The sequence below is a fragment of the Macrobrachium nipponense genome, chromosome 8, assembly GCF_015104395.2.
Source record: "Macrobrachium nipponense isolate FS-2020 chromosome 8, ASM1510439v2, whole genome shotgun sequence".
In the NCBI taxonomy this organism is placed as follows: Eukaryota; Metazoa; Arthropoda; class Malacostraca; order Decapoda; family Palaemonidae; genus Macrobrachium; species Macrobrachium nipponense.
The window spans coordinates 4,511,525-4,530,788 of NC_087203.1; the positions used below are offsets into that span (position 1 = coordinate 4,511,525).

Below are 19,264 nucleotides of genomic sequence, written 5' to 3' on the forward strand. Positions count from 1 at the left end.
TTCATTACTCCATGGATTCACTCAGATTCAACAGAGCAGAGAAGCCTCCTTTAAGTATCTTGGGAAAAGCAAGGGTAGGCTCTCAAGCGAGGACTTCAATACAACCCAAGTAATTCATATGTCCAATATATCTCACTAAAACAATCAAATGTGTTCTGATAAACCCTCTGAAAACAAGAGCAATAACTGGAAACAAATTAGCTTTTAATTGAAATTTATCTTGCAGATTAAAAAATTTTCTTTGGGTGGACAGCAATGGCTATAAATGTAGAGCACAGGATACAAACTGAAAGGCAATGGATGGGTTTTGTGAATATAGTTAATCAACAAGAAATTACCACTTGAACATGTCAGGGTAGCCCACAAGCTTGAGTGTGGCAGTACTAATAGAGGTAAGTCTCCACCACCAACACCATGACATGACAGCAGTCATGGAACAGCAAGCTTGGTACAGAAAAATAATATGCATTACAAAAAAAACCCTTAGAGTAAACTAGTTACAAAGAAAATGACAAATAGGTAGCCATGCTTGTTAATGAATTAGATATGGAGCTAAATTTGGTTCCAGGACAAATGGCAATCTTTACCTATCACACTAAATTAAAATAATATTTTTGAGACTGGAGTAGAGATCTTAAGAACAGATGTACTAAAGGTGCTTCAAACAAAACTACGATGGGGAAAAAGCACACCCAGGTTTTCTGGTTCTAAGAGATGTAAGCACTAAAGATTTAAAACAGGCATGCAGAGAACAAGTAAAAATAAGATATAGAAGTGTGGATAATCTGAGAAGCAGAACTCGTGCGTTTACGTTAAGCAGAGTTTGTAAAGATGAGCTCTCTTAATGAACAAGTCACACTGAAGGTGAAAGGGTTCCTGACAGAAACACTTGGCTGATTGTTCAACAGGAATTGTTTGATCTTTTTATAATCTATTGAAATTAACAGAACCTGGCAGACTGAATGACTCAAACCATTTGATCAAAGGTTAAAAGATAAGGCTATTTTCAAGAGTGCTTTTCTTACCGTGTTTTGCATTCTCAAGAGAAGCTAAGCACTTCTCTAGACATTCCCTGGTTGGGTTACCCGATCGTCCATATTCATATTTCTGAAAAAAATATAAAATAGTTCCCATACAATGAAATTCATCTATGCAATTATTAAAAACTTATACGGAATAAGCTTAACCTGTTCAGTCAAAAAATTATTTTTTATAATAAAATAGTTTTATATATACTTAACTGCTAATTATATAACTATAGTTTCTACTAGTACAGCAGCTAAAATTTGAAATTCACAGTATCAATTCTTTTGTTTTGGTGTATGTAACAAGTCTTGCCCACTTTCAGGAAAGAGAGGAACACCTCGGCAAAGAGCTTCAATTTGTTTGTGCCCTTATGTCCATGCGAGGGGAGAAGGGAGGGCTATCATTCTGTAATTAATTGGTAAGTATACATATACATACTACTATAAAACTTAATTCTATAATAAAAATGTCATTTTTATAAAAGCAACTTACTAAGTAATTACATAGCTGATTCCCACGCTGACAGGAGGTAGGATGCATGGACATATTCTACCTCCAAAACATTAATAAGTGTAATGAATTTTGAGAATAGAAAAATGCCAGCTTTGATACAATGCTTGTTGTTTCCTTACCTGGTAAGAGAACTACTACAGGAAGATAATGCCTTTGGTTGTGGGTCATCTTAACCCGTAACAACATGGCGGTTTAGCCATGGGAATGCCTGCTACATGAGTGGGAGCTTTGCAGCTAAGGACATTTCCAAAAGCTAGTAGAAGCATAAAAATTGCTCCTTTCCTCCTACCCTGGGTACAGTACCATCATAAAAATCAACCAGACAAACATTGCTGTTACTTACACCACAAAATTAAAAACACCACCACCCATCCACAAAAACGGGTGGGTATCCAAGTACACAGTAGCCCCAGGGCTCCTCCAAGACTCAACACCCTATGTCAAGATGAACAGATTAAGGATGGAAGGGATACTTCCTAAATTTCCTCCCCAACCCCACGGCAACCATTGATAATGGACCTAAGATACAGCAATTGTTAAAAACTGCTGCAATAACGAGTACTAGATGTATTTGCTTTGGACATGGTTGAAGAAAAAATTGAAGGTCTTAGTATTGAAAAAACGTTCTTTTCTTTAACTACCAAAGTCTTAATATTGAAAAAACAAGTCTCAATTATAAAAGTGTCAACTTGTGAAAAATTCAGTCTTCTAAGAAAACCTATCACTGACTAAATTGCTGAAAGCTACCAAAAGGGCAAGTATACTTCACCAATTGTAAGCCAATTGTCTCACCATCGACTAACAAAGTAAACGAATTGCAAAAATAACTGAAAGCTCACAAACTTGGCCGTAAGCTGCAAAAACAAATTGAAACTCTTTGCTGAGTTGTTCCTCTCTTTTTCTAAAGTTGGTGGTGCCCACAGTTAATTTCCATACTAGTAGAAATTATTAGAAACTATAGCTATGTAAGTTACTTGATAAAAATTCAATTTATGGGTAAGTATACTGGCTACAGGGCGTGTAAGCTGCATCTCAAAGTTGCAATTAAGATCAAATAATTCAGCTTTGAAAAAAATTTAGTCTGCTATATCTGCATTCAAGCAGAACTTGGGAAAACCTGGTTTCTGTACTATGAAGAGCCAAAATTGCCCTTAAGTTCCCATTAAAGCTATTTTCATAATTGCTTACTTAAAAACCCTAAAAACAGCCTAACAAAATAGGCTGTTTTTAGCATTTTTATAGGGGTTCCAAACATTCGCGGGTTCTAACTATTCACGGGGGGTTCTGGTACACATCCCCCGCGAATACGGGGGGACCACTGTAATCATTGTTTGCTGTTCATTTCAACAGTCATTCCCAGTGTGACGTTATATTTAAGAGTAATAAAATTTGACTTTCTTTCTCTTTATTGTGCTATAGCAAATTACCAGTTATTAATCTCTTTCGCCACACCACACTTTATTCATTACTTTTCAGGAATTAGATTATTTTTAGTTCTCTGCATGTCAAGTAAACATTCAACTATTAAAGACATCATCCACAGAGTTTTTATTTATTTTATAAGTTTACTGAAGGGAGTAATGGAAGGCTCAGTGATTTACATTTGTCATTTGTCCTTGTTTCTGGCTTGTCTTGTCCATTCCAACCTGTCCAGAATTGAAATGTCCTCTATAATGGGGAGGTGTTCAGGATTTTAAGCCAGAACCAAGGAAAAGTAATACCTCTATATTAACAATTTCATTCATTCTTGAGTTGCCCCTAAGAACTGAAAGCCTCCATTCTCCCTAAATCATCCCTACTCCCACTGGCTGCCTAGAATTAATCTCCACAGGTGTCCTGAATGGGGGAGAGCATCCCTAGGCCGAGATTTTAAAAGGAAGAGGCCACAGCAGCTTGTTCTCAGAAGTTCTCAGAACTTTCTCAGAAGCCAGACGCCTCTCACATGCAGAACACCACTTCTCCCCCTTTGCCCCCTTGCTCCTCTGGGGATCTCACAAGTGTTCTTTTACCATCCATAGTGCACAAGATCGATCAGCAGATGAGGAGACAACAACACCAAGAATTTCCAGGTACTGTGAGAGTAATTTCTAGTGCAGACAGTGAATCGTTTTTGCCCCTTGTCTGTATTTTGTTTCACCCTTCTTAGGCGACTTTCCCCCTTCGTAGTTCAGCTTCTCACTCCCTAAGTTTGGTTCGATGCTGTGATTAATTCTCCTTGTGATGCTAGTAATGATATTAAACATCCCCCTAGTTAATCAAGCAATGTAGTATTCCTTTCTGTATAAGCTCCCAGTCATTTTATGCCCCTTGATTGAGCTTGAATATGCAATGCCAAGAGCAAAATAATGTGTAATGTTTTCCCACATGTCCATCGCCTTAGTACTGATGCTAGAATGCAATTTCTTTGCAGACAAAGATCGTGCCTGATTGTGAGAGAAATATTGGGAACGGTTGGTTACGACGCTTGCATTTAAATAACCCGCTTTGTGCAAACCAATTCTCTGGGTCTGGGTCATTTCCCAGCCACGTGTTCCCGGTGGACCTGCAATCAACCACCTTCCATTAATTTCTGGACCTACAAATCATTTAAATGTAAATATAGTTCATTTAAACTAAAATCCAGAGTTTATGTAAATTCCTCCTCCTCAGTAATATCAATCAGCTTTCTGCTGTAGAATTTTTTTTTGTTAACTCTCGTCCCTCCAGTCAAGGCCATTTTAGGAGTGAGGAAGTAACCTAAATGCATTTTCAAGGAGGGAACGAGCAGTTTTACACATAAAATAATCGGCATGAAAGCTCCCTTTCACAACTTTTAGGTCTACCCTTTCACTGAATATGGTTGAAATTTTTACGCCTTTGAGAAGGCATGCGGTACAGGCAGCCAATGCTTTCTAGTTGCACCTGCCTGTTTATATAAGACTTGTACGACCAATGGTAGATGATGTGTTTTCTGGCAACCAAAATACTCCAACTTGTGTTCTTGCATCACAGATAGCCAACTCTACCTCTGGAGAAACCAAGATGATTCAACAGTTCATGGTATTAAGAGGACAACTTCACTTCCAAAAAGAGGTAGATGTGTCACTTATAGTGCACTGTACTAACATAAGTTAGACCTGCAGCAAATGCATATTCACAAACAATTGTTGGTGTTTCTTCCTTCCATTCAAATAGAAGTGTGAGTCAATTGATGCTAAGTCTGTCCTACATTGCTGTTCAGCTATCTTACTTTTTTTCAGTAATGCATCACATTTTAGCAGATATCTTGTTATTCAAAAGTCCAGGAGTTTTAATCATTAATGTATTTTTGTTGCACAATTCTTAATTGTTTCTACTTCCCTATTCCCATTTGTTTCTTTCTTTTCTCAGAAGATGAGGTTTGTCACTAAAGCAAAGATTAGACTATGTCTGATGATTTCTTTGAAAATGTTTCATTTTGTTTCCTTGTTTGTGGTTCTTGGTGTCATTAACAGTCTCTATATCTTTTAACACTGGCAAACAAACATCAGACTGAGTCAATAACAATACCCTCAAATTCACAATTTTTCCATTTTCAGATTTTCCATCCTTAGCGCATCTATCTGATGGTTTGATTGCCCTAATTGTTCAGTATTTACAGTTATGATTACTTAATCCTAACTATAGTGGGGCAGATAACAGAAAAATCATGCAAATGATGATACAAGCATCAAATTTGGCACAAGTTCTCTCCAAGGTATACTAATCAAATCTGCCCAATTGGCCAATTGAAAATCCAAGATTGCGGCCATTTTCAAGATGGCCACCAAATAACCACCCAAAGTAGATGTTTTGCTTAGAAATATTTGTAGTTGTCTAATTTGCATGATCTAAGTGTGGATTCCTATGTTTTGAAACCTGCTGAACTATATTTTCCTGTTTAAAAAGCACTCTTGAGACATATTTCTCAAGATGATCACCAAGATATTTGTCTTTCAACCAGCTGTGACTTCTGACATGTATGAAGTTTGCCGCCATCACTGAGAGATACAGGGTATGACTGATTCTCGTGCTTGAAGAATTCTTGCAAGTCACACTGTCTGTTCTGGCTTGAGATAAACAGTTGTGAGAATAACTGACAGTCATCTTTTAGGACTTTCTCCTTGGATATTCCCTCGGCCTGTTTTTGTTTGAAGAATGAAACAGGGTTCTTCTTGATTGGATGATAGAAAAGACTTTCAGCTTCATCCTCTAGCCCTTTCATAAATGATAGGAACTGCTCTTTGCCTCACCGGTGATTTGTAGCTAACATTTCAGCTAGAGTCGGGTCTGCAATGTTCTTAACACTATCAGGTCTGCTGATTTTTCTTGGAATGGGTTGTTACCCATCTCCTGCATCACTGCAGAGAGTGATTACACCTTTTCAAAGAAAGATTTCTGGGCACTCAGTGTCTGCTGCTGTATGTGGCATCCTTCATACCCGACATGGCCTCGTATCCAGCTAGTATACGGCTAACTTCAGGTCCAGCAACCCTCCACCTACGAAGTGCTGACGGGTCTTCTGTCAACCAATTGCTCCTCCGTCACCTTTAGATCACTGCATTATTGAACTCGTGTGCTTGATCAATCACATGCTAGATAATTCTCTTCCCGACTTGTGGATGATGAAGTTACCATTGTGAAACTCCTTGGCCACGTCTGGATGTTGTTGTTTGAGTAACATCATATCTCGGAGGTGAATAGTGATCTCCGGGCATAGCTAACATTGTTATTTGCAAAGAAGTAAGGCACCAGTTCTGAAAGTGTCTCACGGTACAAGTTGAAGTCTCCTCTGAATGAGGGGATGAGGGTGAATATCATGAGTTCCATGTCCAGCACCAGACTCCAGAATTGAAACTGCAGACTCTTTTTCTTCCGTTTTTCACACCAATCCTCAAAGGTTATTTCTGATGTGCTAGACTCTTCAGAGCAGAAATAATGACATGCCTTCTTCATCAGTTTGTACAAGCTGCCTGCTGTAATCTGGTTTGCTTGTCTTGTCTTTGCAACACTGGATGCAGACAGGTAAGACTCTGATGTACCAGATGAGGCCACCTCTGCTTCCACAATGGCACTGGTCCACCCACACTCTAGTAGTAATGTTCCTATTGATCTCAGTGAAGCCATTTCTATATGAAGGCCTCCAAACATGACAACAAACTTGTCCTCTCCATATACTTGCCACTTCCACTGTATTTGTTTTGCCAGAGCATACAACGGTAGGTCAGCAACAATTACAGGTGTCTGTTGTGGGTTCAAAAAAGCCACTGTATCATGGACCTTCTCCATGGCATGCTTGACAGTTGCAAGTGTGCCTGGTCTCGCCACATAGGGATCATTGCCGATATGCTCACTTCAAATGGACGGCTCCTTTTCTGTGTTGCATGATATGCTGACCATATGATGCTGGCTGCATCAGCCACATTCTCTGTGAGGAAGACTTCCTCCAACCAAGAATATTCTTCTTTCAAATGTGACCTGATTGACTCTGGTGCTGATAAGGATTGGCTTGCAATTGGAGGAGGATTGGGGTTTTTGGTGATGTATGCTGGTCAAATATTGGTGTATGCTTCTGGAAGCTCTGGAACTTTTTTAACCTTCATTTTTTACTCTATATCTAGTTTGAGTGGCTCACATTCATCACCAGGATTTCCTGTGTTTGGATGCTGGAAAATGGACGCACTTGTACCGTGTAAAGATGTTTCGGCTGTGGTTGCAGTCGGATTATGATCTATGTTGTCAACTGCTCCAGTTGTGAACAAATTCTTTTCTCAAGACTGAGGGACAGATTACTCCATCTTCCACATACTGTGCAACAACTGCTTCTCCTAACTGCTGAGATTTCTAGGACTTGGTCATATGATATGCTGAGCCCATTCTCATGGAGCATTTCAATTATTTGTCTCATCCTCGTCTTGGCAAACACATACAGGCCCGTGTAGACTGCATAATGTGGCTACCAGTCCTTGGAATGCCTGTGGACATCCGTTCCTTCCTTGTATTTGGCGAAGCAGTTGTACTGTAGAAGTTGTGATGTAGCAGTCTGATTCAACACTCCATGATGGAGTTGGGCCTTGATGTATGCACCCTGTTCGATCATGCATACAAACTGAAGCAGTGATGGTGGCACTCCCTGTTCTAAGTCTTTGTCATGAAAATAGCTGCTGAAATTTGACTTCTGATAGAGCATGTCTTGTCTTATTATCCCAGCGGCATTTGCTAGATGGATCACTTCACCATAATGGGATGCTTCTGATAGAATTGAACGTTCACTACATCAGTTTCAGCAGCCAACAGAACTTCTCGTCCTTGGCGATTAGCTTGCAGCTTGGGAATGTACAAAAGCAGCTGATCCTTGAGTCGAGTAGGATGAACATCAGGCGAGTCAACACCAAACTGTTCCAGCCTCTGCTTGTAAAGCTTGGTCAAATCAGCAAGCTTGAAAATTTGTGGCCTCTCACTGGCATTTTTCATCTCGCAGATGTAGGTGACTAGTTCAGAGAAAGCAATTGGATATGCATCCTTCCAGCATTCCTGCACCTTTAGGTATGCCCGTTCTCGATTATACAATGCCACCAAACAGCCAGGGTGATATTTCACTTCTTGGGCTACGACATCTGCACTTAGTTTGGCGAGAAGTTTTGTATCACTGAGTGCTTTGGCACATTCATTTATTCTCCTCTTCACTTGCATTGTCACTGCTTCTCTAAGCTCCCCTCCTTCAGTTTTGCAGAAGAAGCCTTCTTTTGTTTTAGTTTCTTGGATCTTTTGTGGAATCTTACTCCTACTGCCCTCATCACTAGTACCTACATGACTCGCTCTTTTTTCAGCTCGGTGTAACTTTTTGTTGTTGAACAGAAGCCTGCAACTCTCATGATATTGTGCCTTATTTTTTGTCAACATTTCCTCTATCCCAGAACCTTTGTCAAGTTTTGCAGGGTCTAGCTTGATTGGTAGCGCATTGAGTGAGTGATACAGAGGAATATTCTTTGCCAGGTTTGTATATCTAGCAGGATTGGCCTGGGGAAATTTTAGATCTTCGTTCTTAACCTCCTGACATAGGCAACGCTTGGTCCAGTCTGTTTTCCATGATCGTCCAGTAGAGTTAGCATCCATAATTATGATGACATTCAGGGTCGAGGGTTTATCCTTTTACCACCCTGTACTTGTAATAGTACAATAGGCCTCTTATGTCCTGTAATATACAAGAAGCGCTTTCCTGTATGGGATACAACTAGGGGCTTGCACTGTGCCATACACCTAGTCCAATCGTTCATCCAGTGTCATAAGTCCTGTGCGATCTGTACACCATCCAGATAACTAAAACCCTGTTATCCTTGGTTTGGCTCTCCCGCGCTGACATGTCCTGTCCATTCAGGTGCGGCTGCTTAACTGATTTGGGGTTGATTAGGCAGCAGTTGGGATACTAGTAGGTTGTTGTTGTATGATGCCAACATGAATTTCCTACTTAGCTGACACTGAACCCCATGCTGAGTTTCATAGCAGTGATGTCACCAATGTGCCTTGGTAGTGCCCGACAATCACACTTTTAATACAGTGCCTTGACCATGCTATAAACTAGAAAATATACATCAGCAGGCTTAAAAACATAGGAATCCACACTTAGATCATGCAGTTCGGACAACTACAAATATTTCAAAGCAAATCATCAACTTCGGGTGGTTATTTTGGCGGCAATTTTGGATTTTCAATTGGCCAATCGGGCAGATTTGATTAGTATCCCTTGGAGAACAATTGTGCCAAATTTGATGCTTGTATCATCATTTGCACGATTCTTCTAAAAAATTACTCTTATCTGCCCCACTACTATAACAACTTTAGCTGAAAGGATCTCTGCTCACAGCCATTCTTACCTTCAATGTCTAAAATACCCAGACAATTTCAAACAGGATCACTAACAATAATGCACAAGGTGTAAAATGAGTAGTATCATCTGCATAAATTATTGTGTTATAATTAAATGTAATTCTTAGATACTTCTTGTTCAGTGACATATTATGTCCTCATAGATGAAGAGGCAAAAATTTTGCCTAGCTGAAGAGCATGACTATTATCAGTGTATGTGACCAATGACAGAAAGAAGGCTGATGGTTTTACTGTAGTTATAATATAAAGGTGAAACATCCAGTATAAACTGTATAACAAATTAAGATTTCTTTTAGCTATCACAAAAAAAGACCAGGGGTATCTACAAGCACTTAAGTCTCAGGCAAATACTCCTGATAAACTTACCTTGAACTGAGCTGGACCATCTTGTTTGAAAGTTGTGGCCATGGAAATAGGTGGTACAACAGCCATAGAATTCCACTGTTCAGGTTCATTGCCATCATGAATGGCTCGAGTTGGGAATGTTGCATCATTCTTTAAGAAACCAAGATCTTCAGCCATGATGTTTGCCTGTAAAAGGAGTACAATAGTCTAAGCATAAAATTGAAGGTACCGTTGAGAACAATATTAACACATTGGTATCATTATTGTTTCTGTTTTGTGTTAAAAGAATAGTTGTTTCAGCGACATTGATCTCGTATAAAATCATTTCAACGTTCTTTAGTATGTATGTATGTAAAGGATATGTACAGTACTGTTATGTAAATAACATTGAAGCCTATAACACACACACACACACACTCCTTCACTTATCTTTCATTTTAAGCCATTCTCATTTATAATTTTACTGTATTTTCTCATTTTATTATTTTTATATTTTCTCATTATTTTTTACAACCCAAAAGATAAATGCAATCATGTGCATAGGGTACATACGTACACACACACTCCTTTGAATTGATGGCATCGAGAAAAGTTATAAATAGTATTGTCAAGAAAAATCTGGATCCCTTTTTTTCCCGACAATCCTTCGCAAGACTCAGGATTTGCAAGCAGAAATAGGAAGCAGGCAGCAGGGGTTGTGGTTCTCATTTATCTGTTAATATGTTCGTTAATATGTTCAAGAAAAATTCTTTTTATTCAGTTTAACTGCACAGGCAGTGTTGTGAATATTAAAGGGACTCTCTTTTGATTGCTTAAAAAAAAACTTTGGATGAATTGCCCAACATAGAATCTTTGAGTAGCAAAAGTCCCCTCTGCCTCTTTCCTCCAGAGGCATCACCAAAGGTAGACTTGTGTAATTGTATCTCGGCTAAGAGTCGGTTTTGTTGCAAAGAATCTGTGAAGTGTTCACCTCTAATCCTTTTGTATTTTTGTCATCCGAGGTTTGACTAAGCAGATTTTCAGTCAGAGTAGTCTGATGATTCAAAAGTAAAATTCATATGAAATATTAACTTTTTGAGGCTGGTGTCTAGAGATTTTAAAGTTTTTTTTTGTAAGATTGTTCATTGTCTTTGTGTGCATTACTGGAGCCTTGTGGGCAATTGTTTCAGAGCTCATTTCATTGGTAAGTTGTAAAAGTTGGTGCGAGTCCACCTTTCAGTTCATGTAGTTGTTAAACTTGAATAGTTGTTTTTATAATAAAAATGAAAAAACCCACCCTCATCTTGCTAGACCTTTCCTTAGACGTATGTTCGTTGCACCCTAAAGGCCAGGCTATAATAGTCCCACAACATATTTGCTTAGATGTTTGTTGATTGTGCCTTAAAGGCCAGGCTATAATAATCCCACATCATCTTGGGACAGAACCATCCTAGTGGGAGGGGAAATTTCCTACAAGTACAATGTGTTGCTAACATCTACATATTTGCATTTTAAGTATTTTCAGTTTGAGATGAAATATCAAGTGATAACATTTTCCCTTCCGTACTGTTATGGTAGTGATAATCATAGCTGGAGTCAACTAAACTGATGAGATACTGTATGTACAATACATAAGCAAGGCCAAAAATATAAATGGCAACATGTGAAACTGCACTCAGAAACACACACATACTGCAAGAGGCATGTATGGATGGTGACATCAGTGTTGTTGAAATGCCACTTGTAGGTGTAAATCATAGGGCTATAAACCCTCTATGGTGTAAACACACACCCACAGGCATACCTGAACCACATTAACACTGGCTATGACCTGAGCAAAAGCTGAAGCAGAAATGATAATAAAAGAGTGAACCACCTGCTCTTCATGGATGACCTGAAGTTGTATGCAGACTGAGAAGAAAATTGGAAGAACTAGTTATGACAATCCACCAATTCCCAAATGACTTCTGAATGGAATTTGGGTTAGACAAGTGTGCCAAGAGTACAATAAAGAAAGGGAAGTAACATCAGAAGGCATAAACATAGAGGAAGACATGTTTGTTGAAGACCTGGCAGAAGAGTCTGCATATAAGTACTTGGGAATAGAGGAAAACACTGGTATAGAACACAAAAAAAAGAGCACATCAGCTGCTCAAAGAAAATCTGCAAGTCATAATTAACACCACAGAACAAGATTACTGCCATAAATCAGCTGGCAATATCAGTGGTGACTTAAGGTTTTGGTATTGTAGTTTGGCCACCAGGTGAGTTAGACAGGATAGACATTAAAACCAGGAAGATTTTCACCCTACATCAAGTCACATACAGACACCAGTGTATGGACAGAATATACCTCCCTCGCAGGGGAGGTAGATTAGACCTGACTGAGATCAACCAGGTCTACAGAGCAGGAATAGTAAGTACAATTACAGGTGTCTGTTGTGGGTTCAAAAAAGCCACTGTATCATGGACCTTCTCCATGGCATGCTTGACAGTTGCAAGTGTGCCTGGTCTCGCCACATAGGGATCATTGCCGATATGCTCACTTCAAATGGACGGCTCCTTTTCTGTGTTGCATGATATGCTGACCATATGATGTTGACCAAGGTGTCATAAGTGATAGACGATACATCAGAACTGTGCAAATCTGACTCGTTACAGGGACGAGTTGACCAAGGTGTCGATCAGTGTATGAGCAAAATGTAGAGCTGCATTAACTCACCGTGAAAAGATGCATAAATGGGTAGAATAGGGAGATGTGTAAGAGTATATCGATAAGAACAATCATGGCTAGGAGAGTGAAATTTGTAATTGGGGTGGCCAGAAGAGGGCTGAAGAGACGAGTCATAGAAAACAGGAATTGTAAATGTAGTGTCATGTTAACCACCCTGAAAAACCTAACCTTGTGCCAGCCAAGTCACATGCAGCACAGGTAGTTAGAGCATAGGGAGTGATTGTAATGGTGCTGGAAACTCTTTGCTACTACGAAAGGTGATCATCTATTTGAATTTTGATGATGTTTTTTACCGCAAGGTGTCTTCAAACCTGTGAGCGCTCACAGTCAGAGAAGACACGCTGCCACGGAGTAACGATTGAAGCCCTCCACTGTCCTAACTTCCGAATGCTTCACTTTACAACCAGATTTCCCTGGTGTGGAGAAGTCGCCCAAAGGACAGATCCACCTTTTAGCGACTAACTCTCCACAACATCAAGTTATAGCAGGAAGAAGAAGCACAGCTAGGCGATTGGAGTTTCGTATCTGTGTACGTATTTTTTCTATGCGTATGTAAACTTGGTAATCAGACGAAGCAAAGGGGAAGGGAGGAGTTTACACTTTTGAAGTATTGTTATATTGAATGTATTAAATAGTTGAGAAAATATCCAATATATATAGTTTACTAACAAAAGAGTCGTGTGAGGCGAGCTCTCTTGATTTCGCAACAACCATGTTAAGATGTCAGGTCTAATACATACCAAAGTGAACATACACCAAAATGTCAGAATTTAAATAAATAATTCTATTGTAATTAAGGAATTAATAAAATTGCGTTTTAAATCTTGCCCCGATTTGGCTTCACCGGGTTGACCAGTGGGCAAGCACGCCGCAAAAATTCATTCTTCCCAGAAAACCAATCAAGGAGGGGTACGTGTGAGTTAGTTCTCTGTTAGCTGGGTTTATTACTAGGTTTCATTGTGCAACTATCTGCAACAATTGTTAAATTTATCTATTTGTATCTGTTAATATTGGGTATCTGGGTTAATTAACTTGATTTGAATGCCATTCTACGAATTACTTACTGTCTTGGGATTAGTATTTGATTGTGTTTTTGTTTCAGTTTTATAGTGGCGTTGCTTAAAATGTCCATTTAAGATACTACTTGTACATATCCCATTATCCAACGAGCATGTGGCACTCAAAATTCCTCATTTTGTGTTCAGTTGTGTGAATTTAGTCCCCTATCAGCGGTGATTTGCTATTTCCTGGTGGGAATTTCCTTTGTTAACATGGTATATAGTTTATTTGTAAAATAAAACCTCAAAAGTTCATCGTTTATTTCCGACGCCAAACCTGTGTCACAGAGTTCAGCCCTTCAGGTCTTTCCATCGGCTCACAACCTCCAACCCCAGAACGTTAAAAACGTCGCAAAAAATTCGCGACATCGTGGATCATATCAGCTGCATTTTCAGTACCCCAGATTTCCCTCTGTTCTCCCATCTATTTATTAAGTAAAATATAAAAACTGTCTCTACTTAGTGAACGAATTTCTTTTTCAGGAAATTCATTTTAGAGATATAGATCTGTATTGAAAACAATGAAGACAGGATGATGACAATGGTTTTAATTGGCTCCATTTATCATGTCGTATAACTGATAAAGGTAGGCAAACGAATACGCTCGTCTTGTGACTGAAAAATAGACGTGCGACACGATAAACAGAGAGAGAGAGAGAGAGAGGGCAGTGTTGGGCAAAGCGCTTGGGGTTTTGGGAATTGATTAGTGTAAATCCTAAAGAGGAAGAAGTGCGTTTTGATGAGGAGTCAGTTTTAATCGAGACCTGACAACTATGAATTTACACCCACAACAGACCCACCCCCCCACCTTCCCAAACTCCCCCGCTACGACGGATCGGTTTCACTACTGGTTTCTTGCTTCACTTTTTTCTGGAATTCAATTATTCTCTAATCTCGCTGTCTTCCATTATATTTATTCCTAAATATAAATCAACCGGTTCCAGTCATAGAACTACCCTTATACTCGGAGACTAATTGTTATTTCACTCACTTTTGCTTACGATCTTATCAAGTTAAACAGCACTTAGATGTCTTCCACTCATAACCTGATGAAGCGTTTGACTGATAGATCTTAGAGTATGGAACTATTATGGCAGGCGGAAAAGTATACATGTGCTAATGTATCGATTGTGCATTTGTTTTGTTTGTTTGTTTTTGTTTGATTGTGCAGTTAAACTTGATTGTAGAAAGCGTTATGCTGAATATTCACTGTCCAAGATGGAGAATACTGAGAGTGAGTTTCTTTTGGTCTAATCTATATTTGGCTGAACCTGAGAATGTAACTGGAGACAACATTATATATATATATATATATATATATATATATTATATACTATATATATATATATCTATATATATATATATATATATTATATATATATATATATATATATATATATATATATATATATAGGCAAATGCAGTCAACTAGTTTAAAGGACTGTGTCCAAACTTAAGGCTTAGCAACCACTCTGTTGTTTCACTTTTCTTTCGTGGCATTTGCCTTCATTTATAAATAAATTTATCACTTTCCATATCTTCGTGAATCAGTTATCGACCTTACGTTCTGATTATTGAAGAATGTTTGCACTGGCATTTTATGGATTACTACAAACAATTCAACTATTGTGATATAATTGTAAATCTTCAAGGTCTTCATGATCTGAGATCCAAAATAGGGTTTAATTACCGGTAGGGGATGAGCCTTTGTGGTTGTCGTAGCCAGTGACGAGAAAGGCTTGATATTATAAACCATAGCTATCACAAGACTTGATGGAAGTTGGATGTGTCACACATTCTGAAGACATCCCAATCACTGAAGGAATACAAACGCACTCGCACACAAAAGTAAAGGTAATGCCATGGAGGAAAATGAAAAAACTAGGACTGGCAGTTCTCGTTTTTTTTTCATTATCCACCGTAGCATTACCTTAACTTATACATACCATCACGTTTTATATATTTCGTGATGAAGTTATTCATATATAATGTATATATATATATATATATATATATATATATATATATATATATATATAATATATATATATACTGTACATTTCTTCTTACTTGCAAAGCAGGTATCGAGTTTTATTTCAATAATCAAGCGAGTGTATAAGAAACATAAATGTCTGCAAGAAAATTCCTGAGTGAGCATTCTTCACGAGGAACAATGTGGTGCTTGTCCTTGAAAACTGAACAAAATAGGACCTGACAAGCTTAAATGCGCAGAATCTATTTCAAAGATGAAGTCTAACTCAGCCATGTTTTCCAATCTTTTACGTCAAGTTTATCTCTACCCCCCCCCCCCCCCACACAACAAAAATGCATCTGTTAAAATTAAACGATAAAGGTAATCTCGATAACAAAATAACCTGGAACCTTAGATAAAAAAAAAAAAAAAAAGACCTCGAAGTTTTACAATTATATCACAATAGATGAATTGCTGTTATTAATCCCGAAACCCTCAGTGCAAACATTCTTAAATATCAGAAGTGAGATCGACTGCATCATGCCATACATTAATGTATATGTGTATACATATACATACACATATATAATATATATATCTATATATATTATATATATATATATAATAATATATATATATATATGGGGATACAATCCACAATGAAGTAAATTTCTCTTGTAGTTTAAAATATAAATATCTTTGTAAGGATTAAAGCTTTCGACCATCAACTGTGGTCTTGTACACTAAAGTGTCTTGTACACTTTAGTGTACAAGACCACAGTTGATGGTCGAAAGCTTTAATCCTTTACAAGATATTTATATTTTAAACTACAAGAGAAATTTACTTCATTGTGGATTGTAATCCCCATTTACTTAGAGGTACGACATAGTACCTGGCTTCTGCATATATATATATATATATGCGTATACACGAATGAATATGAGTAAATGAAAACGCGTTCTGAATTTAATGGTCACATACATATAACGCATGCTTGGGTATACGACGAACATCTCAGCTGGTCTGTTTGGTTCTCTGCTTCGGGAAATCAATGATGCAATCAATCCGTATCTTTTAAACTCTGACCAATTATCTCAAATAAAGGTTATTCGGGATGGATAAGATTTCTAAAAGCTTTTACTGCTAAGTCTATGAAATATAAATAATAAAAACTGGCAATCATCAATAAAAATTAACTACACAAAGGGAATTAATCTAGTTTGAATGTAAGGAGTGGTAAGATGGGGACCCAACGGCGACACACAACACTTAAGTTCAAGGTCAACTCTCACGATAAACAAAAACAAATACGAGATCTTGGCCTATATCAATCTCTAATAACTAATCGTATGTTCCTGCAACCGTTTTAGGAAGGTTAACTCGACCACATAAAAGACAGGATACCAGTTTACTCTCGCAACATCATGAAAAGGGTGCAACATCAGATAACAATAACAATTTCAGCTCCTGGATGGACCGACGAGTGTTGAAATATCACGGGGGTCCGGGAAGGCATGCGTTGTCAGCAGCCAATCATTACACTACACTACATCACTATCATTCCCACCATTCACAGACACAGACCGACTTGATAAACAAGCAACCGTGCACACCTAACATGCTGGCAGCAATTCCATGCTTGACATCAAACAACAATGCTTGGAGATATTTTAAAGATACCGCCGTGGGATCAGTGATGAAGGGACAACACGCCAAGGAAATCATGTGTTCTTTACGTCACAAGATCATACTATGCAAATTCATTTTGGACTTACCAGGTACACAGCTGTTGTCGATGCTCGGTAAATAGATTTTATACACTTACAATCGACAATGGTATAAAACAGATTAATTTGGATGGGCACTGTGGATATTAGGTAGAGCGTAAGTCACAAAATTGTTACAACGATACAACACCGCTCAAGCGTGACCGACACCAAAGAGGAGCAGGTGGGGAATGCTGAGTGCTGACTCGGGACTCGGGTCTCTGGTCTCTGGTCTCGGGGCCGCTATTGAGGTCTACTCTCGTGTGACCGTGTCTCGTCTAGATCATTGCGTGGGAGATGAGCTGGTTCTTACCGAACGTCGCCAGAGATATTAATGTTCCTGGCTATTTCTTATCTCTTCTTGGATTGTATGTATTGATTAACTATGTCAATGGTTTAGACACATTGTTTTCTCAGAGATGATAGAGTAGGTCAACAACTTCATTCCAAAATTAACCAGTTAGGCCTAAGTGCACCACTGTTATCAAGACCTATGAAACTGTTTGGAAGCAATTACTTTAATTTTTCAGAGAAAATCGAGTATGTCCTTCATGGCAACTTCAACAAAAATAGGTGACTAGGACCCGGCCTACTGCCACAATGTGCTTATTGACAAAATTCTAGTTCAAGATGAAAGAGGTGAATGCATTAAGATAAGATGCAAACGTTGTGATGGTATTTCAAGTTTGCTCAGGAACTGAATGTAAAGAAGATAAATTCTATGAAAAAGTAATGACATGAATTTATTTTGTTGTAGTGTACTAGTCTTTGAAATAAGATACAATAATATGGATAAGATAGAGGGTTCTTTCTTATATACTAGTGAACCCCAAGGGTTTTCGGGTATCTTATCTAGGACTAATATTTATTGGGGGTCATTATCTATGATATTTACTGGTGGATGCATATATCGGGTTAAGACGTAGCCACCCGTGTGGTCGCTATCGAGGAGAGATCTGATAAGAGAAACGGTTCTGTGACAATATAAGGGAAAATCAAGATCATGTCAAGATTAACGAACCCACTATTTTTACATACAATATTATACCACTTTGATATTTGATATATATATATATATATATATATATATATATATATATATAGATATATATATATGATATATATATATATATATATATATATATATGTGTGTGTGTGTGTGTGTGTGTGTGTGTTTTTATTCATATGAATATTGATACTAATTACCTGTATGTGCCGTATGTGTGTACTCCATGTTGCCGATATAATGATAATCATTTGTAGCCCCCTCCCCTCTTAAAGATTTCTAGGCCAAGGAGATGATGGAATGTTGTCAGCAGAGGTAGCTGCGATATTTGATTATGTTACATCATATCAGATAACCTTATGATAAAGTATAACTACTCTGCGCAGCGAGAATGACGGGTGAGAAAATAATTGATTAGTTCCATCCCATCGGATGTTGAGCAATCTGTCGAGTATCTTGCATAGAATGATCAGTCAGCTGCCTCTCAGAAATCACCACATCTGACACAGTGAATAACTCTACAGTCCTTCAAACACTAAAGCCGTGTCCACACTACGAAACATTGATTTACAAACTGTGTAAACACTTTTTACCGCATATTTGTTTCCCATACAGAATGGAAAACTAAATATTTAGAGTTATATATATATATATATATATATATATATATATATATATATATATATATATATATATATATATATATGTATATATACACACACACACACACACACACATATATATATATATATATATATATATATATATATATATATATATATATATACGCAAATATTGTGGGAAACGAAAAAAAAGTCAATCTGAGCAGAAAACGTTTTGAAAACATATTAAGGCTTCGTTTATTGGTGAGGGAAATTTTTAGAATAACTGTTACGACGGCTTTCATGCGATAGAGGGGAAAAGGGTGGTGATGGGAGGTCAGTGCATCCTGGGATGTTGGGGGGATCATAGACGAGGAA

At 38.0% G+C, this 19,264-nt stretch overlaps 1 protein-coding gene and 1 long non-coding RNA gene across 4 annotated transcripts in view; one reads left to right on the plus strand and one right to left on the minus strand.

Moving 5' to 3' along the window:
• LOC135222594 (uncharacterized) overlaps nt 1-4,196 on the plus strand; it is a 70,027-nt gene extending 65,831 nt beyond the window's left edge. Inside the window, exons 2-4 of the long non-coding RNA XR_010316295.1 lie at nt 1,349-1,444; nt 3,371-3,608; nt 3,950-4,196. This is a non-coding gene — a long non-coding RNA (uncharacterized LOC135222594). The remainder of the gene's footprint in view (nt 1-1,348; nt 1,445-3,370; nt 3,609-3,949) is intronic.
• Nucleotides 1-17,540, minus strand: part of LOC135222593 (cystathionine gamma-lyase-like) — a 108,614-nt gene extending 91,074 nt beyond the window's left edge. The window contains exons 1-3 of one of the 3 annotated variants that reach the window (XM_064260683.1): nt 17,288-17,540; nt 9,790-9,954; nt 1,026-1,107 (exon numbers count right to left, since the gene is read on the minus strand). In XM_064260683.1, coding sequence (XP_064116753.1) covers nt 1,026-1,107; nt 9,790-9,945 — 238 coding nt within the window. In that variant the 5' untranslated portion in view covers nt 9,946-9,954; nt 17,288-17,540. Of the gene's footprint in view, nt 1-1,025; nt 1,108-9,789; nt 9,955-14,530; nt 14,661-15,229; nt 15,373-17,287 lie in introns of those variants that run through there. The other 2 variants (XM_064260682.1, XM_064260684.1) reach the window with 2 other exon arrangements.
• Between the last annotated feature and the right edge of the window lie 1,724 nt (nt 17,541-19,264).